This window comes from Eptesicus fuscus, chromosome 5, assembly GCF_027574615.1.
Source record: "Eptesicus fuscus isolate TK198812 chromosome 5, DD_ASM_mEF_20220401, whole genome shotgun sequence".
Classification (NCBI taxonomy): Eukaryota; Metazoa; Chordata; class Mammalia; order Chiroptera; family Vespertilionidae; genus Eptesicus; species Eptesicus fuscus.
The window spans coordinates 94,077,150-94,103,792 of record NC_072477.1 but is presented as its reverse complement, the minus strand read 5'-3'; the positions used below and the strand labels follow the sequence as shown (position 1 = coordinate 94,103,792).

Here is a 26,643-nt window from a genome sequence, read left to right as displayed (position 1 = left end):
TGGCAAACTCATTAGTCAACGGAGCCAAATATCAACAGTACAACGATTGAAATTTGAGATCCAAATTTTTTAAACTTAAACTTCTTCTAACACCACTTCTTCAAAATAGACTCGCCCAGGCTGTGGTATTTTGTGGAAGAGCCACACTCAAGGGGCCAAAGAGCCACATGTGGCTCACAAGCTGCAGTTTGCCGACCAAGGCTCTATAGGAATAAATTTTTATTAAAAGTGTAGTAATTAACTTTTGTCCTAATCAGCCCACCTTTGCCTCAGAGATGAAGGAACAAACTGTAAGAATCTATTAGAGTAGTTCTCACCCAGGAGACTAGGTGCCTGAGCACCCATAATATTATGTTCAGCTTACATGGGATTATAAATTAAATGGAAATGGGGATCAAAACAAGGCAATCTATGCAAGCTCTTACACATTTTTTATGTATTAAAAGATAAAATATATTTTACAACATAATAAGATTTGGTCATGTTTATTTATTTCTCATTTGCCATCCCTTAATAGCAACTTTTAGGGTATCCTTTTCCTGCATTTTCAATATTATTTTGTAGAAAATAGCATGTCAAGTGACATCTTTTCATTGAACTAACTTACAATGTCTTTCTGATTTTATGATCCAGTCCTTTATTGCTGGATACCAGCAGGGGAGGGACCAGGTCTGCAAGGGAGGGCAGTTGTGGGAGATCAGGCCAGCAGGGGAGGGCAGTTGCGAGGGACCAGGCCTGCAAGGGAGGGCAGTTGGGGGCGATCAAGCCTGCAAGGGAGGGCAGTTAGGGGTGACCAGGCCAGCAGAGGAGGGAAATTGGGGGTGACCGGGCCTGCAGGGAAGGGCAGTTGGGGGGGGCCCAGGCCTGCAGAGAAGAGCAGTTGAGGGGGACTAGGTCTGCAGGGGAGGGCAATTGGGGTGACCAGGCCAGCAGGGGAGGGCAGTTAGGGGTGACCAGGCCTGCAGGGGAGGGCAGTTAGGGGCAATCAGGCTGGCAGGGGAGCAGTTAGGCATCAATCAGGCTGGCAGGGGAGTGGTTAGGGGGTGATCATGCTGGCAGGCAGAAGCGGTTAGGGGCAATCAGGAAGGCAGGCAGGCAAGCAATTGGGAGCCAGCAGTCCTGGATTGTGATAGAGATGTCCGACTGGGATCGGACCTAAACGAGCAGTTGGACATCCCTCGAGGGGTCCCAGATTGGAGAGGGTGCAGGCTGGGCTGAAGGACACACACCCACGTGCACGAATTTCGTGCACTGGGCCTCTAGTCAACTTTAACTGTCATTACTAACAAAGTAAATTGTGTCTTGAATGATTGAAAAAACACCTTGCTTTGCTCCTTTGGTCTCAGTGATATACTAATAGCTATTTACTAAACTCCTTAGGAATTAACTGTTCTTAATCTACTACTTACTTTAAGGTGTGTTTATATTACAGGGGTAGAGGGAAGAGAAAAGAAAAATAAGTACAGCATTAAAAAAAAATAAAAAGATTACAGTGAATTCTATTAAACACATTCCAAAAGTTTTCATCCACATATCAACAACAGTAGTCTTCTAAATTGATTATTGTGTTGCTTATTTTAGTACTTAGAATGCTTTTTAGATTACTATAGAAAATGATCTTAGTTAAAGCTTATTTAAATGTTTGCAGATGAAATAAAAAAAAGCTACAAAACCACCTTCTATTCCCATTAAAATGTTTAATGTTGAACTTTTACTTTCTAATTTGATTTAGAATTACAAATTATAGGCCTAATTTTTACCAATTTATTTTACTTAAGCACTTGTGAACAAGGTTCCTAGTTTAAAGATCTGTAGCAGAATGATCCATGTGCAAATTTGGTGATAAATTAGTATTAAATGTTTCATATTTACATATAAGACTGAACAGCAAGTATAGAATTCCATTCAATTGAGAGAGTCCTTTGCAATCTTAAGCAAAATATTTTAGTGAAAATATAACTGCTATTATTTTTCTCACTACATATAAAATAATTTATAGCCGAAACCGGTTTGGCTCAGTGGATAGAGCGTCGGCCTGCGGACTGAAGGGTCCCGGGTTCGATTCCGGTCAAGGGCATGTACCTTGGTTGCGGGCACATCCCCAGTAGGGGGTGTGCAGGAGGCAGCTGATCGATGTTTCTCTCTCATCGATGTTTCTAACTCTCTATCCCTCTCCCTTCCTCTCTGTAAAAAAATCAATAAAATATGTTTAAAAAATAATAATAATAATTTATAAAGGATGAAGTAAAATAAAACTTTCATGTAATAACTGTGTAAGTGTGAAAAACAGTAAGAAGAGGATTCTAACCCTCCCATTTCCCACTTCCAAGGCTTAACACAGCGAGAACTTTTAGATTACATATTTAATAAATTTTCACCATATAACTATTCACACACCCATAATGTTTTAAATATTGTCAAGCTTATTAGATGGTAGAGAATGATCCAGTCTGTACATTTACAGTCACAATCTAATGGAAGAGAGAAAAAAAATATGCTACTATATGCTTGTTTCCATGAATGTTAATAAAATTATCTTAAGAAAATTACCTTCTAAAAAAAAAAGTTAAACATACATTAACCTCCCCCGCCACACCCTAAAAAAAACCTGTTGGGCTATAAATAAAGATTCCAATTATGTAATCCAAGTTATCTAAGTCAGCAAGGATGCTTTTAGCATTTTCTATTTTTCATCACTAATTGTAGTACTTAGAAGAAATTTTCAATATGTATTGTACCTGAAACTCTTTTAGGTACCTAACTAGGAAAAGATCCTAACATAAGAGTCAAATATTTAAACACTTTTTTTAGCTATTTAAACTCTGACTTACCATCAAAATTACTGTTATACTATAAGTAGTTCTCCACATTATTCAAATATAATCAGAAGCTTTTATCAGAGGAATGCTAGAGCAAACAATTTCAAATCAGTCAATTTACTGGTCAACAGGGATTGCTAGACAATACAGCTTTTAAAATTATCTAGCCTTGGCCAACTTTCCTAAATTGGCAAAGAGCTACAGAAGAGAAGGGAGGGGAAAAAACCCAAGCTGTAATGGGACTATCTAATTACCTATAGTCATGAAACAAATATCTCTTTTTCATGTAGCTCTGTCTATACTATCAGTATAATTATTCACTGTTCACCATAAACCTTTTAAAATGTGGAAATACTAGCTAACCTTCTAAACACCTATTGAAATACAAGGAAGGTTTGTATTCAGTTTGTTGGATAGGTATAAGTAATTCACTACTGGGAAGGTCTTTAAAGTTTATTCATTATACTTTTCATCATTATCAAGAGCAATCTGCTGTCATGAGTAATCAAAAAACCTCTGAGAGCCTTATCTAACTTTAGGAATGATCACATATATATAGATTACATTTTAGCTTGCAGACATTTTATGGTGCTATTAGGAGCTCTTCCAAAAAAATAAAGTTAACTAGTATATAATTTACCTTTAAGTTTTAAGTAAAATTTTAGTAAAAATTTACTAAATCATTTTATAATATGTTTCATTTTGACTCTTTACTCACTAACTATACTTGTAAAAGTAATTTGGGAACCATATCAAACAGATTGTTTTAAATATTACCAAATGTTCTCAAGTATATCATATTCTTCAGTGCCAATGTTAGACACAGAATTCAGTTACTGCCATCAATTCAAAGTAGGTAGGACAGTGGTTTTTTTCTTACTTTTCCATTATTTGCCAAATAATGTGCAAAAGTCCCAGGCTATCTCCACAACAGCCCATTGCTGTGTGCATCAATTTGTGTTCTATCAGCAGAGAAGTAAGGGTAAAAACTATAAAGCAAAGCCCTTCAAGGTTCTTTCTCCATAAAAACATAAACTCTAAATGTACAAGTGGAAATAAGGAAGTAGGTGGAAAAGTCTCCAACAAAACGATTTACCATAATCATTACAATTACTAAAACTAATGAATGGACTTCTTTTTCTTCCTATTACTGTAACTGTACAACTCACTTTAACAATCCTTTCAGCCTTTTTCAACTGATTTCCACCAGAGAATTCATCTTTAAGGCCTACAGCATCCACTTTATGTAATGACTTCCCTATACATCTAGAATCACTTTCTGTGTTCTCTCCTTTATATGAAGAACTGGGCAGAGAAAAGCTATTAGCCTTTTAACGACTGTATTTCATTAAGAAAACAGTTTACATAAACTATTACACTCTGGGCATAGAAACACATACATATTCAAGAAAAATATCTGACTTTTATTTTACTATTTATTTATTTATTTGTATTGATTTCAGAGAGAAAGGGAGAGGGAGAGAGAGATAGAAACATCAATGATGAGAGAGAATCATTAATCAGCTGCCTCCTACACACCCCGACTGGGGATCGAGTCCACAACCCAGGCATGTGCCCTGTCCACGAATCAAACCATGACCTCCTGGTTCATAGGTCGGCATTCAACCATTGAACGATGCCAGCCAGGCTATCTGACTTTTTTTAATGTTAAAAGTTAGCATTATATAATCACTGGTGTAAAAAATCATCCTGATAGAAAATTCCTCCTTATTTCTAGTAAAGATGCTTTATATCATTTGAATTTTTAAACTTTGTTAAATCACCTGAACACAAAGGAACCCATGGTGATAAATGATATTATTGATCTAGATTCCTTGCGCCTCCCTTCCTTGAAAGATTTATATATCACTGCTTATTTCTATGGGGCCTGAAGTACCTCTCTGTGGGAGGGGTTTACTTCCTGGGTCCACTGATACCAGATTTGGCCCGGTAACTTCTTTTGGCCAGAGAAATATAAGCAGAAGTGACATCATGCTAGCTCCTAGAAGTTTTAGTGCCATCTGTGGTTTTTCCAGGTGTCTTTCCCTTTCCCCCTCTGCCAGGACCGTACATTCCTGTCAGAGGCTGCTCCTTCAGTCCAGGTCTTAGCATGAAAGCACATGGAGCACACCTGCAGCCAACATGTAAATTAAGAGAGAAATAAGCTTTGGTGCATGTGTTTGAAGAGGGGAGTTCGATGGGAGCCGCTGTGCCCCAGTATAGGCACAAAGAGGGTGCGCTGTTTGCAGAAAATTTAAATACAACAAAGCTGACTTTATCAAATTCTTTTTTAATCATCATCAGATGCAGGCAAATCTACACAACTTCCTCCTCTCTGGGGTGGACTGCTCTCATTGCCCCTTTCTTAAACACTACTGTGTAAACTCCTGAAATTTTACCGTTGTTATTCAGGAAGCTGTCAAAGGGAAATGAAACAATGTTCTGGCAGGAGCTTTATTTTGCTCTTGTCACATGCATTATATCTGCTCTTCCTTTTCCTAGTTGGCCTTCTTTGTCCTTTTGCCTCTTCCCTCATGCACTCACCAACACTGGTTTTAACAATACAAGCTGCATATAGAGGAATCTCCACATATGTGGACTTCACATGTTTCATATGAAAATGAATGCCTAAAAATTTTGAAATTGTAGCTAGCCCAGACAATACTAGTAATGTACATTTTATAGGTTTGGATTAGTATTAATGGAAAGTGAGAGACCCTACCTTCCCCACCCCAAGTCTTACTTCCTTTTCCACTATTTTAAATAAGGTTTGACTGTGAAAAAAATAGTCACAGTACTCAAATTTCTAATATTCTTAAATTTTATAATAGCATTACAGGGAAGTTCTGTTCATTAAGAAAGTTTTCTACTTCTATGAATATGCTTCACATTCATACCTTGAATATCCATGTTTAGCCTTCCATATCAAGATACACACACAAACATAGTATAGTGAAGATGGTTTGGAAATAAATGATTATCTTATCTGGTCCTATATCTGATCCCAACCTCTGCTTCTATCTTAATCTTCTAGCACAACCAATATGGTTCAGCCATACTGAACCAATTACTATTCTCCACATGTAGTATGAACTTGCACATTCCACATCTCTCATCTTTTTGCTTCATCTTTTTCCTAGCCTAAAAGTTACCATGTCCTTTAATTCAAGTATCATCTATCTCCTCTGTACCCACCTTTCCCTCTTCCAGTCTCTATTCCACCCTAATAAAATGACTTAATTTTTGTTTCCTAAGGAACAGAAGTAGTTAAAACTCAAGAGTCAGAAGATTTGAGCTTAAAGCCTGGCCATAGTACTCACTAGTATATAACTGGAGATGTTATTTTTCACTGGCACCAGACTATAAAATGTAGACGGAAATGGTATTTACCTCAGAGGGTGGCTTTCAGGACTAAATGAGGAATGCATGTAAAATACTTAGTGTCTGACACATAGAAAGCACTCAGTAAATGTAAGCAGTAAACTATTACAATGTATTATTAATCTCTACATTTCAACAATACTTAGCACAATGCCTAATGTTTACTATACTAAGTCCTGTGCAAAAGCAGATGAATCAGGGAGTACCATTGATCACAAGATGGTAAGAAGCTGGAAGAAAGAATAGGAGCAAGAAGGGAGAAAGAGAATCAGCAGTAATTACATGAAAAATGTCAAGGCTGGACCATGAGTGCTGAGCAGGTCTTTGATCAGCACAATCTGGGCTGAGGATAAAATATACAAAAGCACAGAAAAATAAAACCATAAACTGTTAACACTTACTATCATATATTAAATATATTATGTGAGTCCTTTTGCCCTATTTTGCAATCAACTCTATTTGCTACAATTATTTTTATCAATTATATAAAGAGTGCTAGAGGTGTGAACTTATCAATACTGATTCTAATTAAAACTCACAGACTTGACTCAAGACAGAACATCTTTAGGCCTTTCTATCAATGATATTTTACCTTGTTTACATAATTATTTGAGTTCTACTATAACAAAAAAAATATAAGAAACAAACTCAAAGGGAGAAACTATTTTCAGTAAGCAGGCTGACATCACTGACATGATTGCGATAACTAAGAAAAAAGAAAATTTATAAAAACCAGATACAGAAATAGCTGCCTGAGGACACTCAGAATAGTAGAAAAGAGCAATTAATAAATGCAATTGATTTTCACTTTAAGTAGTCAAGAATATACCACATATTGACGCTTTCTCAATATAATAATTAGAAATGAAAATAGTTTGTCTTATCATGATAATCACTGGCATAATCCTAGACATCTAATGATGGTTTACTAAGCAGTTAGGAAACAATTTGTGGGTAAAAATTCACAAGTTTTTAATAATTCAAATAATTGAAAATTGTTAGTCTGTGTAGACTTCTACCCAAACTTTACAAGTAGTTCAAATAACAGAAGATTAATGGTAGGGTCCTTTGTCTGAAGTTGCTATTTTAGGTTTGAAGATAGGTGGTAAAAGGCACATGACAAGTTTATGATTTAAGCTATAAAACAAGTACTTTAGCTTCTTAAATTAATTTTTTGTAGTAGATAAGGCATGAAATCTAAACATATGAAGAAACTAAAATTTAGTTAACATAAATGACTAACATGCATTAATATATAGGAAAACTCTATTATAAAATGCCCGACTGTGAATTTAATTGTTTTCCAATTCATATGACTTTTACCTAACAAAGATAGAGGTGAATTTTCTTTATATCAAGTAAAACCTATAAAGCATCATTTCACTTCATTTCCTTAAAATTATGTTTACTTTATTTAAAATGTATTAATGGTAAAATAGAAGTGTCTGATTTTTAAACACCTAAAAAAAGATCTCTAACACTTACTAGCAGTAGTCTTCCTAATGTTACACCAAAGAGCAATACAGAAAAGAACTCTATTCAGAGTCCCAGTAACAGATACCACAGTAAGAACAGTCAGCTCACTAAGGAACAGTTAAATGTTTTGTTTCTCCTTCACTTTAAATTCTGTTTCTTTATATATTTTTGCATTTAAATAGTAATGTGTTCTCATGTGTTCCTGAAAGGAAAATCTGCTTTATCATAGGAAAGGTCAAAGGTGACACTCTGCACACACTTACAAAGAGTTCTTTTATAACCATAAAAGAGAACAAAAAAGGATGTAAAACTCATCTACCCAACTTCAAAAGAAAGTCTGAACCAGATTACCAAGGAAATTAGTCACTGATCTTCTGAAGATGAAACTAGATGCTATAGGTAGGTTCCAACTATTTTCATATTGGATCAGCCGCTGTCACCGCACACTGAGATTCAAAGGCACAATAAAATAAAAAAGGCAAATCTAGTTTGCCTACCACTTTATACATATAATTCTATTACTATTAATATCATATTTATACTTTCAAAATTTAAAGTCCTCATCTTGAGTTTGCATAAAAAATTAATTTCATAATTAGTTCCAATTCAAAAGGAAATTACAAAAGTGATGCAAATAATTTATTCTTAAAACCAAAATATAAAAAATGAAGACAAAAAAGGGAAGGCAATTCAAAAAAGATAAATATAGGTTTTAGATTCTTTAAGCATTTTGTCTCAAAATAATTTCTTTAACCTATGCAGTAGGTTTGCAAGTTTTTAACTAAGCCCATCAAAAGCACCATGAAATAATTTCTGAAGACACTGCCCATGCTCACAGGGCACTCTCCCTCCCAGTGTACAGATCTGAAGTTTTATTCTGCCATAGCTCAGATGGCCTGCTTGAAAAATTTCCCACCCTACAATAGGAATCAAGTTCCCTTCTTTGAACAGGTTCATGTACCTACTGCTTTTTACCTCACCTATATCCTCTTTTTAAAGGTTTCTGTGAGACACCTGCTGCTTGATAACTCTGACTTCCTATAAGGTCCCTGCAGTTAAATTCTGTGCTATTTCCCCTCAAAAATAAATATAAAACTCCTGTTTACACAGAATCCTATCCTATAAAATAAAGAGGTAATATGAAATTGACCATCACGCCCTCACAAGATGGCTGCCTAGGACCAGGCCAGCAGGGGGGTTAGTGAGGGACAACCAAACGACTGAACAAGCAGGCTGTGTGGGGCGACCAGGCCAGCAGGGGGTCCGTGAGGGGCGACAAGGCCGGCAGGGGGGGCAGTTGGGGGCAACCAGGCCAGCATGGGGGGGGGCAGTTAGGAACAACCAGGCTGGCAGAGGGGGGCAGTTGGAGGCAACCAGGCTGGCAGGGGGGGCAGTAAGAGGCAACAAGTCAGGGTGACCAGGTGCAGTTGAGGGCAATTAGGCTGGCAGGGGAGGGCAATGAGGGGTGACTAGGCCAGCAAGGGGGGCAGTTGGGGGCAACCAGGCTGGTGGAGGGGGGCAGTTAGGGGTGACCAGGCCAGGGTGGGCAGTTAGGAGTGACCAGGCCAGCAGGGAGGGGGCAGTTGGGGGCGACCTGGGCAGCAGGGGGGGCAGTAAGAGGTGACCAGGCTGGCGGGGGGGGGCAGTTAGGGGTAACCAGGCCAGAAGGTGGATTCAGTTTGGGGGTGATTAGGCTGGTGGGGGGGGCAGTTAGGCGTGACCAGGCCAGCAGGGGGAGTTGGGGGCAACCTGGCGGGCAGAGGGGGCAGTTAGGGGCGACCAGGCCATCAGGGGGCAGTTAGGGGCGACCAGGCAGGCAGGCAGGTGAGCGATTAGGAGCCAGCAGTCCAGGACATTCCCCGAGGGGCCCCGGATTGGAGAGAGTGCAGGCTGGGCTGAGGGGACGCCCCCCCACACACCTGATGCACAAATTTCGTGCACCGGGCCGCTAGTAACTTATAAGAATTTCTTTCAACCATAATCCCTAAGATACTTACGTCAAATAGTACAATATCAGTTTCACAGATACAGACACTTGATGAGAAAAAAAGATCACTTTGGCCCAGCCAGCTTGGCTCAATGGTTGAGTGTCGACCTATGAACCAGGAGGTCATGGTTTGATTTCTGGTCAGGGCACAGGCCTGGGTTGCGGGCTCAATCCTCAGTGTGGGGCATGCAGGAGGCAGCCAATTAATTATTCTCTTTCATCATTGATATTTCTATCTCTCTCTCCCTCTCTCTTCCTCTCTATAATCAATAAAAATATATATTTTTTTGAAAGATCACTTTGTGTTAGATATAAAACTAAGATGATTTATAAAACATGGTAGTTAAACACTTAAAGAAGGTAAGATAAAGAAGATGGTTATAGATGACTGAAGTTTTACAACCTGTTCATAAAATTTTATTATTAAATTTATTTTTACCATTGATTTTCAAATAAAACTGAATTGTGAAAAACCTCTTCTAATCCTACAAAATGTGTTCAGTGAGTTTCCATGGGTTATGAAGAGGATTCCAATAAAATTAAAAAGTTAAGTCCTGAACCACTGGGCATCTCAAATATGAAATAACTTTATTAAGTAAACTAGAGGCCCATTGCACGAAGATTCATGCAATAGGCCTTCCTTCACCTGGCTGCCGGCACCGGTTTTCCTCCAGCACCCGGGACCCAGACCTTCGCTCTGGCCGCTGTCTTCAGTCTTCGCTGACTCCAGCTGGAGTCTGCAGGCTTCTTGCTGACTCCGGCTGGAGTCTGCAGTTTTCGCTTCACTCCAGCCAGAGTCTTTGCTTCACTCCGGCTGGAGTGCCACTCCTGTAGCTCCCTCTGCCCCCCACCCTCCTCCTCATAGCAGGCATTCTGCCCCACCTGGCCGCTCCGCGCCTGGAGCGGCTGGGGGGCGGGGCCGCCGCCATCTTTGTCCTGCTAATTTGCATATTCCCTCCTGATTTGCTGGTGGGTGTCACGAAGGTATGGTCAATTTACACATTTCTCTTTTATTAGTGTAGATACTTTGGCACTCAAATTTAAAATCATGAAGCTAACAACTCTTTTTAAAAAGTATAGTTACTTAGAGTCCTAAAAGTTAACTGTTCATCTCAAAAGGAAAAAAAACAGATAGGTAAGAAGTTATTTCACTAAATAGAAACAATTTTCTTATTCACCATCAAACTATGAACATAAATTTTAAACATTGCAGAGTATATAGTATGACTGCTTATTTACAAACTAGAGGCCTGGTGCACAAAATTCATACACGGGTAGGGTCCTTAGGCCTGGCTGGCAATCAGAACCAATCGGGGCCTTCTGGCTGCCAGCCGGGGCCTTCCTTCGTTCCACACTGCCCCTGGTGGTCAGTGCACATCATAGCGAGTGGTCAAATTCCCAGTCAGTCAAACTCCCAAGGGAACAATTTGCATATTAGCCTTTTATTACATAGGATACTCATCAAACTTTTTATTCATTAATCTGGAGAAAGAATCTGTATGTATGTGTGCTTAAGTTGATTAGGTAGAAGAGCAAAAACTAGTTCTTCTGTTTTTACCTCCAGAAAGGAATATTACATTCATTAACTGCTATTTCTTGATCTACTTAATTCTTATGTTCTAGAACAAGTTAGTACTATTAAGTTCCTTGTCCCCCTTATCAAATACAAACATAGTTATATCAAATTTTTTGTTGAAAATCTTTCCTCAGTGCTTTCTGAAATTTATTCGTTCAACAAAAATGTACTGAGGGATCGGGCCTAAACCAGGAGTCAGTTTTCCCCAGGGAGTCCCAGATTGGAGAGGGTGCATGAATTTCGTGCACTGGGCCTCTAGTAGGAAATAAGAATAGAGAGGAAATAGAGAATCAGATGAAGTGAGGGAAGAACTAGTAGGTTATTCCAAAAACTCTAGCTTTAATTTTTAATAAAAGGGAAACTAATATCAGGTTTTGAGCAGAACAGTGACATAAAGTTTTGGGGTCATTTTAGTTGCTGAAATGAGAAGATACTACAGCCCCTAAAAGGGCAACAGCATGGTTATCAATTAGAAACTATTGCAACAAGCTAGAGGGAAATTTCTCTAATTTGTCTTCCAATTCTTTCAGTTTCTCTTTTTTCTTAAATGTGTTTTTTTCTCATGGCCTCCATAGTTTCATGGATATATTAACTTATCTTAGGTGTTCTTTTTTTTTTAAATTTTCTTTTAATCCCTGCATTGTCCTACAATATCTACATTCTTCTGAGTTCATTTTACCCTATTTGTTCTGACTCTGTTTTTCATGGAAGCATTCCTCAAATGTCTGGTGACCCTTGGTGTTCTGCTAATATTTGGAAAACTAAAAAGCACTATCTTTGTGAGAAGGATTTGTAAACCTCACTGTAGGGATTATTTGGCTGAACTGTTCCCAAACTGTAGTATCTCAATCTTTCCTCTTGACCTGGTCAGTGTGCCCCCAAAAAATAAATCATGGGTACATTCTACAATAGCAAAGCTACTGAGTTCTTTCTGAGGCTTGAAGATCTAATCAGTAAAAACACAGGTCATGAGACCTCTCTAACTCTTATCTCTCCAATGTAATCTGTCACCAAATCCTGTCAGTTTAACTTGAATAAATCTCTCAAATGTATGTGCTTCTATCCATCTCTACCATCATTACCATATTCTTTGCTTACCTCAAAAATAAAAGAAGTCTTGTTTACCCACTTGAAGTTATCCTTCAATATGTCTGTTTTCCAGAATTAGCCAGAGTGATCTTTCCAAAATGCAAATTTAAAACCATTCCCTTCCTTCCCATCTACCCCCAACCTATTCCCACCACCAGTTTTTGAAAAATCTAGGGGCTGTCATTACTCTTAAAATAGAGTTGCAAGGCCTGCTGTCATTACTCTTAAAATAGAGTTGCAAGGCCTGCCTACTTTCGCAGCCTCATCTTTCACCTGGCCCCCTGAATGCTTAGTGCCCCAGCTCTTCTTTGTTCACACCATAGTCCATCTTTCTGCAGCTGTTTGTTTGCTCCAAATACTTCCCATGTAGGGAAAGTTCTTTTTTCCCTCTTCCCATAATTTAATCAGATGCCACAGTGCTCATTTTAGACACCTGTTCTTCAAGGAAACATTCCTAATCTTCTAAAACTAGGATATATTATTATGGCTTAAATATAAAATGCCTGCATATTTACATAGCTGAATTAACACTATTCTTTGTATTAACCTTCTGTCTTCTGCTGATTTGACAATAGAATCATCCTATATAATAAAAGGCTAATATGCAAATTGTCCCTACGGGCAGGAGTTCGACCGACCGGGAGTTAGACGTGCGCTGACCACCAGGGTGTGGCACAGAACATAGTAGGCATCGGCAACATGGTGCTGGCAGCGGGCAGCAGTGGAGGCACTGCTGGCCCTGATGGGCCCTGATGAGAGTGGGACCGTGGCGGGATGGTGGAGCAGGTGAGCGGGCGGTGCCAGGCCAAGGAGGGTGCGAATGGAGGTCCCAGCTGGCAGCCAGGGGAAGGGAGGCCCTGGCCAGCAGCCGGCAGCCACTAGAGACCCTACCCATGCACGAATTTCGTGCACTGGGCCTCTAGTTTCTTAAATATCAATCATAAAATTTAAGATTTAAAATATTTTCATCTATTATTTTTTACATTTGAAACAAAGTTTCACAGAATTTATTAGTTTTCTTAATGTTAAAGAATAGGGTTGGAGATAAAAAAATAATAATTGGCTTGAAAATTTTATTTTCTTATCTGTAAATTTGTAACACTTAATATAAAAATTAGTCAAATGGACTCACTCAGGAATTAGAAGTTGCTCAGTTTCTATAGTTTAAATGATGCTTTTACTAGTAACTTTCTCCTCTCCACTTTAAGAGGGAAACAAACAGCAAAAGCTTTCAGACTAAATGTAATATATAAGTCTGTACTTTAACTTGTATTTTATAGCTTTCCCTGTTTAAAAAAAGGTAAGTATATATAACTTTCTCTAAATCCACTAGCTGGACTTTTGCCAGCACAATAAAAGTAAATATAGGAATGAAAAAGAAAATAGATCCACAAAATTCAGCATTGTTAGTTCAGTCTTTGCTATAATTTATGCTATTCATAATTCTTACAGATATAAGTAAACTTACATTAGCAAGTACAAGCAAAAAAAAACATGGAGTAATCAAAAGTGCACTCTAATTAAAAAACCTCAAAAACACAATTATATCTTTTCTCTTTCAGGCCAATGTCTAGCAACTCTCTCTAGGAATACCAGAGAGGTTTAATAAATGTTTGTAGAATGAAAACGACGATGACAGCTAAGATTGACTGAGCATTTAACTTGTAGTAGTACTGCTAAATATTTTATATTAAGCCTGACAATAACTCTGAGAGCCAGGTATTATTCTTAATCCCCATTTTAAATATAAGAAAAGGGGCTGAGAGCAATGTTAGAAAGTGGAACAGCTAGGATTCAAACAAAGGCTGTTTGACTCCAAAGCGCTGTACCACTCAATTGTAGAAACAACATATTATTGTTAAAGGCTAGGATTTAGAAAAGGCTTTGTTGTCAGAATTTTAAAATATAAATGTTCAAATACATTTGATTTATTTCAATACTGTAACCATATATAAATTAAAACTATAGGAAATATTCCATTTTAATAGAGTACTTGATTTTTATACCATTCAACTATTAATAGATTTTAAAATATTTTCCTAAGACATATTATAACTAAAATTATTGTATATCATGTGAGAGTTTAATCTTTTGGGCAAAAGAACAACCCAAAACTTTTTTATCATAACAAAAGTGATTTCTTAAAAAACAAACAAAACAACAACAAAAATAAAAAAACAAGAAAAGCAAAAGCCAAATCACTAAAGTCAGCAAAGGTAAAGAAGCTATAGCTGAGTCATGACAGATTTTATTGAAATTCCAAAACTGGAGTGGTACAACAATACATTCTTTTGTGTTAATATTTTAGATTTTGGAACAATCCATTTGTTAGTGGGAATACACTGATGTTTGCACAAAGATCCATACTAAACATAAGCCTATAGTACTTGTTTGCCTGATGTCATACTTAAAAAAAAATCCTACTATAAGCATACCTTGGCAAAAAATACGGTGAGGTGAGTTTCACTGCCAACAATCCAAATAGGGAATTTTGGAGATTTCAAGTAAGAACCAACCTAGAACAAATGTAGCAAAATAAACAAACAAATGAAAATTTTATACTGCCTATTAGATATATGCCCATGAATATCTGAAACATAACCAGGGTGTCCAATTCATATTTAAATGTAATAATAAACATTGTGCCAGAATGCCTTACCCATAAAGGTCATTACTCATGAATATAAAATGAATGTTATAAAGACTATCAGGGCTAAGCTTATGTTGTGCCTTTACACAGAACAACAACACAGATTTAACACAGCCAGAAACAATAGTTTAACCCTAAGCATCATTCTCAGGTTTTACTAAAGTTCCTAGATAGTATGGCCACTTCTGGAATGTCAGCTTGGTATCTCAAAACCCGAAAACCTAAACTCGATCATAATAACTTGATCAGGAAAATAATTATAAATGAACAAATGAGTAAATTTATGAATAAACTAGAGGCCCGATGCACGAAGACTCGTGCAAGAATGGGCCTTCCTTCCCCTGGGTGCCGGCACCACCTTCACTCTGGCCTGGAGCCACCTTTCTGCCTTCCCACGCTTCCCAGAGGCCCGGAGTGGCTGGGGTGGTGCAGAATGCCTGCGTTGTCACCATGGCGACAACACAAGTGTCCCGCCCCAGCCTGCATATGCAAATTAACCCACCATCTTTGTTGGGTTAATTTGCATACTCACTCCTGATTGGCTGGTGGATGCCGCGAAGGTATGGTCAATTTGCATCTTACTCTTTTATTAGTGTAGATAAGGGAAAAAGCCTTACGAACGTCCTGTCTTCAGAGAACCTAGGGCAGTGATGGCGAACCTATGACACGCGTGTCAGCACTGACACGCATAGCCATTTCTGATGACACTCGGCCGCATGCCAAGGATGAAACATTTGCTGCTCCTGAGGATGAAATGTTTGCGACTAGAGTCTTGGAGTTAGTCTTTTCCTCAAAGTGACACACTATCCAAGTTATGCTCAGTTTTTTGGCGAAGTTTGACACACCAAGCTCAAAAGGTTGCCGATCACTGACCTAGGGTAACATAATAATCTCTCTAAAGCAAAATATGTAAAACATTTAAGTATATAAAAGAATCCTATCATTTGACTCTTCGAGGTAGGAGTTAAGTTCAAAGTTTTACAATATGCAGTCTCTTTAAAATGTCTGAAGAGTTAAACCTATAACCTGGCTCCAGGGTTATATAATTTATCTCTAAATACTACAGTTCCAAAAATTTGGAAATATTATTTTCTGTGTGACTGAGAGAAAAATAGACTTGTGAAATCCAACCACATCCACATCAATCAGTTCCACACTCTTATGAGGACAAAGATTTTGACTTAAAAACAACTAACCTTACCAATCAAATTTGCTAAATTTTCTTTTCTCACACAGACTCCCTAGAAGTGGGAAATTCCAAGTGGCTACTTGCAGCAGTCAGGGCCAACTATTCTTCCTAATTAGCCAACAGCCCTGATCTGATACCCTGCTTTCAGGCACTACCTGGGCCTTTCAAAATTTATTCTTATCACTAGGAGGGATAGAATTTACTTTCTGTTGTCCTATAATGCAAGGGATGTGTTGGATGTGCCAATGGCAAGATGAACCAGTAAAGGGCAGTTTGGGGACAACAGAGAATAACAGCCAAAGGACAAAGAAAAAGAAAAAGTTCTTGGGTCAGAGTAAAAGGTCCTTTAGAGGTGTGCAGTGTAAGTCCTTCAATTTTACATAAGGACACAGAGGAATACATGGGATCAGTGCCCTGTTGGAATACAAATAGCTAACTAGTATGAGCTGGAATTAAAACTCGGGTTTGCTGACTCCTAATGTGGTGGTTTTCCATTCCATCATGCTGCTTCTTGTGAAAAGTTTAGAGGTTGTTTAGTTTCCTTTATCTTTTTTTATTTATCTTTATTGTTGAAAGTATTACAGATGTCCCCCTTTCTTTCCCTTATAGACCCCCTCCACCCTGAACTCCCCTCAGGCCTTCACCAAACTAATGTCTGTGTCCAGGGGCTATGCATATATGCACATATGTGTTCCCTGATTAATCTCTCCCCACCCACTCCTCCACCCTCACCTTCCCTCTGAGATTGGTCAGTTTAGTTTCTTTTTTAGAAAAAGTGTGTTCCCTGGCCAGTGTGGCTCAGTTCGTTGAACGTCGTGCCATACACCAATGGGTGCAGGATTCAATTCCTGGTCAGGGCACATATCTAGGTTTCAGGTTCGATCCCCAGGTTGGGGCACATACGGGAGGCAATCAACCAACATTTCTCTCTCACATGGATGTTTCTGTCTCTCTCTCTCCCCACCTCCCTTCCTCTCTCTCTAGTATCGATTAAAAAAAAAGATAAAGTGTGTGTGTGCGTGCACATACACTTAATCATCATAGAAGTAAAAAGTGTGGGTAAGATTACACACAGTAAGATCAAAAGGCAAATAAAGGCTGAACTCATGAAGTGTTTCATAATAATAAAAAATAAATCAAGAGTGAATAAATAATGCAACTACTTCGGAAAATAGTTTGACGGTTCCTCAAAAAGTTAGGCATATAATTACCATACAACCAGGCAATTTCATTCCTAGGTATATACTCAACAGAAATGAAAACATGTTCAGAAAAACTTACGCATGAATGTTCATAGCAGTATTATTTGTAACAACCAAAAAGTGGAACTATCCATTAACTTATAATAATATAAAATACATAAATACATAAAAACTATTGAATTATACACTTTAACCTTTTGCACTCGGATGTCGAGTGTGACTCGACACAGTTAGCATTAGAATAAAGGAATTGAGAAAAAAGCAAGCGAGTGCAAAGGGATAAAATAGTAAATTTTATGTTATGTGAGTTATATATCTGTTTTTTAAAAGGGCATAGTCAAAAGCACTGGGTCACCTTCTTTGTTCACATGTATGTGTATCCTATCTAATAAAAGAGTAATATGCAAATTAACCATCACTCCGCTACACCCACACGCCACACCCACCAGCCAATCAGGAGCGAGTATGCAAATTAACCCAACCAAGATGGCTGCGGACACAGAGCGAGCAGGAGGCTTGGGTTTCCCCGGCAATGGAGGAAGCCAAGCTTCCCGCACACCCTGGCCGGTCCAGGCCTCCGCTCAAGGCTATGAAGTTTTAATTATAGAAGATAAATAAATCCCAACAAAAATGGCTGCAGCCACAGAGCTGGAGAGAGCAGGAGGCTTGAGTTGCCCCCCAGCGATGGAGGAAACCAAGCTTCCGCAGCCCTGGCCTGCCGTGGCCTCTGCTCAAGGCTACAAAGTTTCCATTATAGAAGATAAATAAATCCCAACAAAAATGGTTGCGGCCACGGAGCAAGCAGGAGGCTTGGCTCTGCTCAAGGCTATAAAGTTTCAATTATAGAAGATAAATAAATCCCAGATACCAGGGCCTCCGCTTGGGTCGCCAGGGGGCATGGCCAGCCTGCAAACTACCACAGGCCCCTCGCTCAGGCCAACCCACACCCCAAGGGAATCCCACCCTCATCCAGGACATCCTTCAGGGCAAACCAGCTGGCCCCCACCCATGCACCAGGCCTCTATCCTATCTAATAAAAGAGTAATATGCAAATTGACCATCACTCCAGGACACAAGATGGCCAGCAGGGGAGAGCAGTTGGGAGGGACCAGGCCTGCAAGGGAGGGCAGTTGTGGGAGATCAGGCCAGCAGGGGAGGGCAGTTGGGAGGGACCAGGCCTGTAAGGGAGGGCAGTTGGGGATGATCAAGCCTGCAGGAGAGGGCAGTTAGGGGTGACCAGGCCAGCAGAGGAGGGAAGTTGGGGGCAACCGGGCCTGCAAGGAAGGGCAGTTGGGGGTGACCCAGGCCTGCAGGGGAGGGCAGTTAGGGGCAATCAGGCTGGCAGGGGAGCAGTTAGGCATCAATCAGGCTGGCAGGGGAGTGGTTAGGGGGTGATCAGGCTGGCTGGCAGAAGCGGTTAGGGGCAATCAGGAAGGCAGGCAGGCAGGCAAGCAGTTGGGAGCCAGCAGTCCTGGATTGTGAGAGGGATGTCCAACTGCCCGTTTAGGCCCGATCCCTGTAGGATCCTATAGGGATCGGGCCTAAACGGGCAGTTGGACATCCCTCAAGGGTTCCCAGATTGGAGAGGATGCAGGCTGGGCTGAGGGACACACACACACACACACACAAACACACACACACACAGAAAGGAGGTGAAGAGAGAAATACTGTTTTATTTGTGTTAATAAACACATATGGTTAAATTGATATGAAAATGTTAATTTCATTTCTAAAGGGCAATTTGCTACACTACCAAACAGGGAAATGCTCAGATTCACAAAACTAATACAAACACAAATATTTCCTTAATGTCATTTCTCTAAACATCTGGTACAAAGTAAATGTATATAAATTTTGAGAATGATACAGTATATACATATAAACAGCTCCATGTAATAGAGTTTAGTGGGTTTTTTAAAATTCTGTCTTAACTCAGTTTTGAGGCCCTGGCTTGAGGCTGGTCAATTCCCTTAAAAAAGACTGCTGAGTAAGTCCAAACCCCAACCACTTTCCCTAGGAGTCTCTCACACTCCAGGTCATTATGCATTGCCCTAATGGCCCCGGAACCAGGAACCACACCACCAGGACAGGCCTTGAGCCCCTAAGCTCATGGAAACTATTCAAATGAGCCAATCCACACTGAGCCCATGAAATGTAGCTAACTCTTCCCTCAATTCTCATACATAAGCTTGCTGTTGGCCTGTTCCCAGGTGTAACCCCTGTGTGGCCCAGCTCTGGTTAGGAGCTGTCAGTAACTAACAGATCTGCTTTTCCTCTGAGTGTCAATATGTTGTGTCCTGCCACTAAAAAAAAACACCTTTAAATCTTATATAACACCATAGTTGCTGCTAGAATACTAGAGAATAACAAGAGAACACACAGCAGCTGTTAACTTTCTACTAAGGTCCTGGGGGAAACAGACATCGCTCTGTTGTGCCTAACAGTTAAAGCAGAGCTAAAGCACACATTTAGAAAAGCCTACAGTTATAGTGCAATTTTCCACTCATTCGTGCAACAATATTTATTGAGCACCTACTATGTACCCAAAAACAATGTGCCTGCTTGCCTTCAAAGAGTCTATATTTCATTAGGGATGGCAACAAAAAAACAAATTCAAAATTATAAAAAAAGTAAGTAACCAAAAAAGATCAGTACAGAGTGACTATTCCTATGAAATCATGATGGGACGATTCACTGAGGGGATGATCAAGGAAAGGGTCTTTGAGGCACCATTTGAAGTAGGACCTGAAGGGGAGAGTAGAATATTTCTGGCAAAAATGATAGCAAGTATGAAGGCTTGTCAGGCAGGAAAGGGCTTGGCCTGTTTAAGAAACAACAGGAGACCAGCATGGCTGGACACAGCAATGGAGGGAGCGATGCAGCTCTGGAAGGGCAGACAGGATCCAGATCCTCGGGGCCTTACAGGCCACACGTGAAAATGTCAACGTAGATCATCTCCAGACCCTGACATCCTAAAACATGCGCATGCGCGCACACACACACTTTCTACAAAACAGCTTCATTAAAATATCATTGACATAAAAACTGTATATACTTAAGGTGTACAATTTATTGTTTTGATATATGTATATACTGTGTAAATATTACTACAATCAAGCTAATTAATATATGTATCACCTCTATATAGCAATGAAATATATACCAATAAATGAGGGTTTCATGGCAGTTCCTGTTTTATGTGTGTGCGCACGCCGGGTGTGTGTGTGTGTGTGTGTGTGTGTGTGTGTGTGTAGAAGATGCAACTTCATTCATTAGTTGCCAGGCAAACTCAGAATAATTTTAGCTTGTTTAATTCAAGTCACTAAGAAGAAGAGTTGCTACTGTTTAACCTTACGATAACTAAAATGAATAAGAGCTGGATGAAACCTGATTGATTTTTATGCCCATATCACCCCTGTCAGAGGACTGTCATGAAAGAGGAATGCTGACTGGTTAAAAAAAAAAAAAGTGGGGGGGGGGGGGCCGGGAGGAAGGAAGGGCACAAGACACTGTTACTGTTACTAAAACTAGTCACCACCACCAGAACCACTGCCATGGAACCACCATTCAGAAATGAAAAATAATATTAGATCTTTTTCTTCCTCCAAAATGAGAACACCTTAATTGCAAATCACTAATGATTTAAAACCATTGGAACAGTCAATAGTTATTTCAGATTGTGTAGGAAAGCAATAAAATATACATCAATAAATGAGGGTTTCATGGCAGTTCATAATCTTCACATATGTGTTAAAGAGTTTAATTCTATTAAATGCTTGGAATTCTCCTTTGTCAGTGTGAAATCATTTTCAGATGGAACAATCGAAAGTTAGAATTTCAGCATTCAGCAGGTTCTTTTTCTTTGCCTAATAAAGTACTACCAGTTGTTTCAGTGAAGCATACCGTTGGTTGGTAAGAAAGAAACAGCACATTCTTTCCCCTCAGTTTACCAAAAAAACATATTTATATTCAACAACAGAAGTCTCTATACTGGGTTTTTTCCCCCTACCCTAGAAAAGGAACAAACCTCAAATTAGGAAAGTCTGCCTGATCAGCCAGAGTTAACTCTTCCCTTAATACGCCTCTTAACTCTTCCCTTAATACGCCTGTCAGTTTAGGAAGGAAGACCAGCAATAATCTGATGAGAATACATAATAACAGTAGTAAGCTATTTTTCATAGAAGAAAAATACTATCCACAACAGTGAACATGTGAATAAAGACCATTCAAAGTACCTTAAAAATCAACTTACCTTACAGTATCTTAAAGCTTCCATTAATGTTAAGAACCCTACAGCTGCTTGTTCATGTATACCAAGAAGTTCTGCAAACAGAAGTTAGCATGTATTAGTATACATAAATCTGAAAAGTACTTACATGGAAATATGTATGTATAGATATATTCTATACCCAAACCTTTACCCCAAACTATACTTAAACCTAGCACGTTTTTATTAAGAGTTAACATCAAGTCATAATTATAGTACTACTCATTATAAATACCATTAGATCAGGTTTGTGATACTTCAGATGTATATTAAATGTATTTATGAAACTTTATATTATTCAGTGTTAACTTTTATAATGGAGGCATTTCCCCCTGAAACTAAGAAATTATTAGAAAAGATATGCTAATCATGATTTGTAAAATTTAACATTGGGCAGCAGTGAACCTACCTGCACAATACTTGAAACATGGACAGTTGATACCATTCTCTCTCTCCTATAAATAAACCTACAAAGTATGCTAAAGTCTGGGGAAATAGAGATGAATAGATCACAGTACCTGCCTTACAAAGCTAATAATTTATCAAGGGAGAGAGATGAAAAAACAATGTATGCTTTTTCTCTGTTTACACAAACACACATTTATAGTGATATAAGAATATCTGCTAACTGTGTTACAGAAGTGGTAACATTTGAGATCTAAATATATGTAGTCATTTTCCAGGTTAAGAAGATAAGAAGAAAATTCAAGGCAGAGTAAACAGCAAAGAGACATGAAAAATCAGTGTATTTAATGGGTGAAAAAATTGTCAAAGGTTCCTTAAAGGTTTCCAGCCTGAGGAATCTGATAAATGGTGATTAACTAAAAGAGAGAATTAAGGAGGATTAGGTGCTAGAGTGATCTGAAGAGAGAACATGAGTTTGGTTTTATGTAACCTGGGACTGAGGAACCTTTCGGACTTCTACCTAGAGAGATACACAACTGGAAGTAAGTCTGGGGAACACAGGGAAGAGAGGTCAGGTTGGCTTGGACAGTGTTGGGAATCAGCATAGAGACGAGGGTTGATGTTGTGACTGCAGATCATGAAGAACAGACAAAGCATACACAGAGTAGCCAGATTATTATGATCTCTGAACACATAATAATCTGGCCACTCAGTGTGTGAGAGTGAGAGTGAGAGTGAGAGTGAGAGTGAGAGTGAGAGTGAGAGAGAGAGAGAGAGAGAGAGAGAGAGAGAGTGTGTGTGTGTGTGTGTGTGTGTGTGTACTAGAGGCCAGGTGCACAAAATTCATGCACGGTGGGGGGAGGGGCGGTGTCCCTCAGCCCAGCCTGTACCCTCTCCAATCTGGGACCCCTTGAGGGATGTCCAACCACCCGTTTAGGCCCGATCCTGGGATCAGGCCTAAACAGGCGGTTGGACATCCCTCTCACAATCCAGGACTGCTGGCTCCCAACTGCCCTCCCCTGCAGGTGTGGTCTCCCCGAACTGCCCTCCCCTGCTGGCCTGGTCCCCCGCAACTGCCCACCCCTTCAGGCCTGGGTCTCTCCCAACTGCCCTCCCCTGCAGGCGTGGTCTCCCCCAACTGCCCTCCTCTGCTGGCCTGGTCACCCCTAACTGACCTCCCTGCTGGCCTAATCGCCCACAACTGCCCTCTGCTGCAGGCCTGGTCCCCCCAACTGCCCTCCCTTGCTGGCCTAGTCACCCCCAACTGCCCTCCTTTGCTGGCCTGGTCACCTCTAACTTCCCACAACTGCCCTCCCCTGCAGGCCATCTTGTGGCAGCCATCTTTGACCACATGGGGGCAGCCATCTTGTGTCTTGGTGTGATGGTCAATTTGCATATTACTCTTTTATTAGATAGGATATATATACATACATATATATATATATATATATATATATATATATATATATATATATTAGAGGCCCGGTGCATGAATTCATGCATTGGTGGAGTCCTGTCAGCCTGGCCAGGGGGAGAGGACATGGGCGGTTGGCCGGCCTGCCTGCTGGTCGAACTCCTGGTCAAGGAGACAATTTGCATATTAGCCTTTTATTATACAGGATATACACTGAGTGGCCAGATAATTATGCGTTCAGAGATCATAATAATCTGGCCACTCAGTGTAGAGAATGAAGAGATAAGAGATTACTTCACAACAGAGGTGTAATTGTGATGATAACAAAGTCTTTCACAGATTACAGATTTCAGCTAATATATATTAAATAGAACTCTGATAATAATTTAGGTCCACATGTATTTCTAATATGTATTTTTCTGGTTAAAAATTATGTCCTTTTTCTATTAGGAAATTATGTTTTTCTTATCAATTAATGTGATAATATCAACTCAGTCATTTTTGTTGTAATATATCCTTAAGTACAACATACAAATGGAATAAGCCAAAAACTGGTAGTTTAAACTTTAGTATTTGTAAATTCAAAGTTAATACAAAGTACATATGCATATAGTTTGCATTTCTTCATTAGCTTCTTATAGGAGCACAGGAGGTAGAGCAATAGTTCTTATATTGTAGTTTTGGACTCTTCAGGATCCACAAGACCCTTTGAGAGACTATGCAAAATTAAAATGATTTTTATACAAAGCCATTAGTTGCCTTTTTTATTCTTATACTCTCACAAATATGGAGTGAAATTTTCCAGAGGATAAATGATAAGTTATATTTTAACAAATTGAATCTGTAAATAATATAGAAATCCAGCTATCTATTAATAACCTAGACATTAAAGGCATTTAAAATTTTAAAACAAAGTAATTCTTCTTACTACTTTTTGTTTTGGAAAAATTATCAAAAATAGTTATATTAATAAGTATTAGGTGTGTTATTATTTTTAAATGAATTAATATATCTTTTTAAATTTCTCAGTCTTAATTTCTAACAAGAAAAAAAAACTAATCATTATTTACTTATGACCCACATTAGTGAAAGCTCTTTAGGATGCTCAGTAATTTTTAAGAGCGTAAAAGGCAAAGAGACCAACAAATTTGAGAAGCATTGGATTATAGCATTCAAAGGAAAAAGATGAAGTGGTGAGAAGCCCAAACAGGTAGAAATGGTATTGTATAGCCTGGCATATTTTTCCCTCCTTTACTTCTGAAGTGTAAGCAGCACTAAATGTTTCAAATTCAAAAAAGAATACATATGTTGGAAACATTTCACACTTTAATTTCTAAAATCATTACCACCACCTAGTGTTACAATTAGCTACTACATCATATCCTTTTTTGGAATTTTAAACAAATATCTAGAAAAGTATATTTATAATAATGTCAGGATACTCTATACAACAAAGAAGCAGTTCATAAGTCTTGAATAAAAAATTATTCATATTAGGTCAGCTATCACATGTTTCACCATGTAGTCTGGACAGTATTATTTTAAAAATGTACTAATCCTGTTTCCTTAGACAGAATATATAATATTTATCTGCTTTTGATAGCTAAAGTACATCAGGAATATTTATTATTATATGAAAAGACTAGAGGCCCGGTGCATGAAATTCATGCACTGGAGGGGGTGTCCCTCAGCCCAGACTGCACCCTATCCAATTTGGGACGCCTTGAGGGATGTCCAACTGCCCGTTTAGGCCCCACCCCCTAAACCGGCAGTCGGACATCCCTCTCACAATCCAGGACTGCTAGCTCCCAATCGCTCACCTGCCTGCCTGCCTGATTGCCCCTAACTGCTTCTGCCTGCCAGCCTGATCACCCCCTAACCACTCCCCTACAAGCCTGATCGACGCCTAACTGCTCCCCTGCCCGCCCAATTGCCCTCCCCTGCCAGCCCGGTCGCCCCCAACTGCCCTCCCCTTCAGGCCTGGTCGCCCCCAACTGCCCTCCCCTGCCAGCCATCTTGTGCAAGGGCGTGACAGTCAATTTGCATATTACCTCTTTATTATATAAAATGCTCAATGTCACTAATCATCAGAGAGATGCAAATTAAAACCACAATGAAATATCACCTCATACTTGTCAGAATGGATATCATCATTAAGTCAACAAACAAGTATTGGAAAGGATATGGAAAAAAGGGAGCTCTTGTGCACTGTTGGTGGGAAAGCAGTATGGAGTTACCTCAAAAAATTAAAAATGGAACTGCCTTATGATACAGCAAATCCACTTCTAGGGATATATATGAAAAAAAAAAAAAAAAACTGAAACACTAATTCAAAAGAATATATACACCCTTACGTATATGCAGCATTATTTACAACTAGAGGCCCAGTGCACAAATTCATGCACGGTGGGGTTTGGCCGGCCTGCCCCTATTGGGGCCAATTAGGCCGGGCGGGCCAGGGGGAGAGGACATGGAAGGTTGGCCGGCCAGCCCCACCCCCATGCAAGGTGGGGGGGGGGGCCAATCAGGGGCAGGGCTGGCCAGGGGTAGGGGCCTCAGGCGGTTGGCTGCCTGGCCCTGCCCTTGATCAGGGTGGGTGGGGCTGAACAGAGGGAGGGGCTGCGGGCGGTTGGTAGGCCAGCCCCAACCCCTGGTTGAATTCCTGGTCAGTCGAACTCCTGCCCAAGGGGACAATTTGCATATTAGCCTTTTATCATATAGGATAGCCAAGATTTGGTAGCAGCCCAAGTGTCCATCAGTAGATGAATGAATAAAAAAGCTGTGGTACATTTATACACAGGAATACTAGAAGAAAATCTTACCCTTTCAGACAGCATGGGTGGACCTATAGAATAATATGCTAAGAGAAATAAGCCAGTCAGAGAAAGACAAGTACCATATGATTTCACTTATATGTGGAATCTAATGAACAAAATAAACTAACAAACAAAATAGAAACAGACTCATAGATACAGAGGACAGACTGATAACTATCAGAGGGGAGAAGGTTTGGAAGGCTGGGTGAAAAAGGTAAAGGGATTAAGGGGGGGGGGGGGGGAAGTCAACAAAAAAATCCTCATAGACCCAGACAACAGTATGGTGATTACCAGAGGGAAAGGGGGCTGAGGGAAGGCAAAGAGTGTAAAGGGGAGATAAACAGAGATGGAAGGAGACATGACTTGGGGTGG

The 26,643-nt window shown here is 39.6% G+C and overlaps 1 protein-coding gene across 8 annotated transcripts in view; it reads right to left on the bottom strand.

Moving 5' to 3' along the window:
• The window catches only part of MINDY3 (MINDY lysine 48 deubiquitinase 3), a 104,617-nt gene that overhangs the window by 29,722 nt on the left and 48,252 nt on the right, over window positions 1–26,643 (bottom strand). For 7 of the 8 annotated variants that reach the window (XM_008150419.3, XM_028158888.2, XM_054716583.1 and 4 more), the window contains 2 exons: window positions 21,622–21,692; window positions 14,764–14,844 (listed from right to left, as the gene is read on the bottom strand). In XM_008150419.3, the coding sequence (XP_008148641.1) occupies window positions 14,764–14,844; window positions 21,622–21,692 (152 nt within the window). The remainder of the gene's footprint in view (window positions 1–14,763; window positions 14,845–21,621; window positions 21,693–26,643) is intronic. The other variant, XM_028158887.2, reaches the window with a different exon arrangement.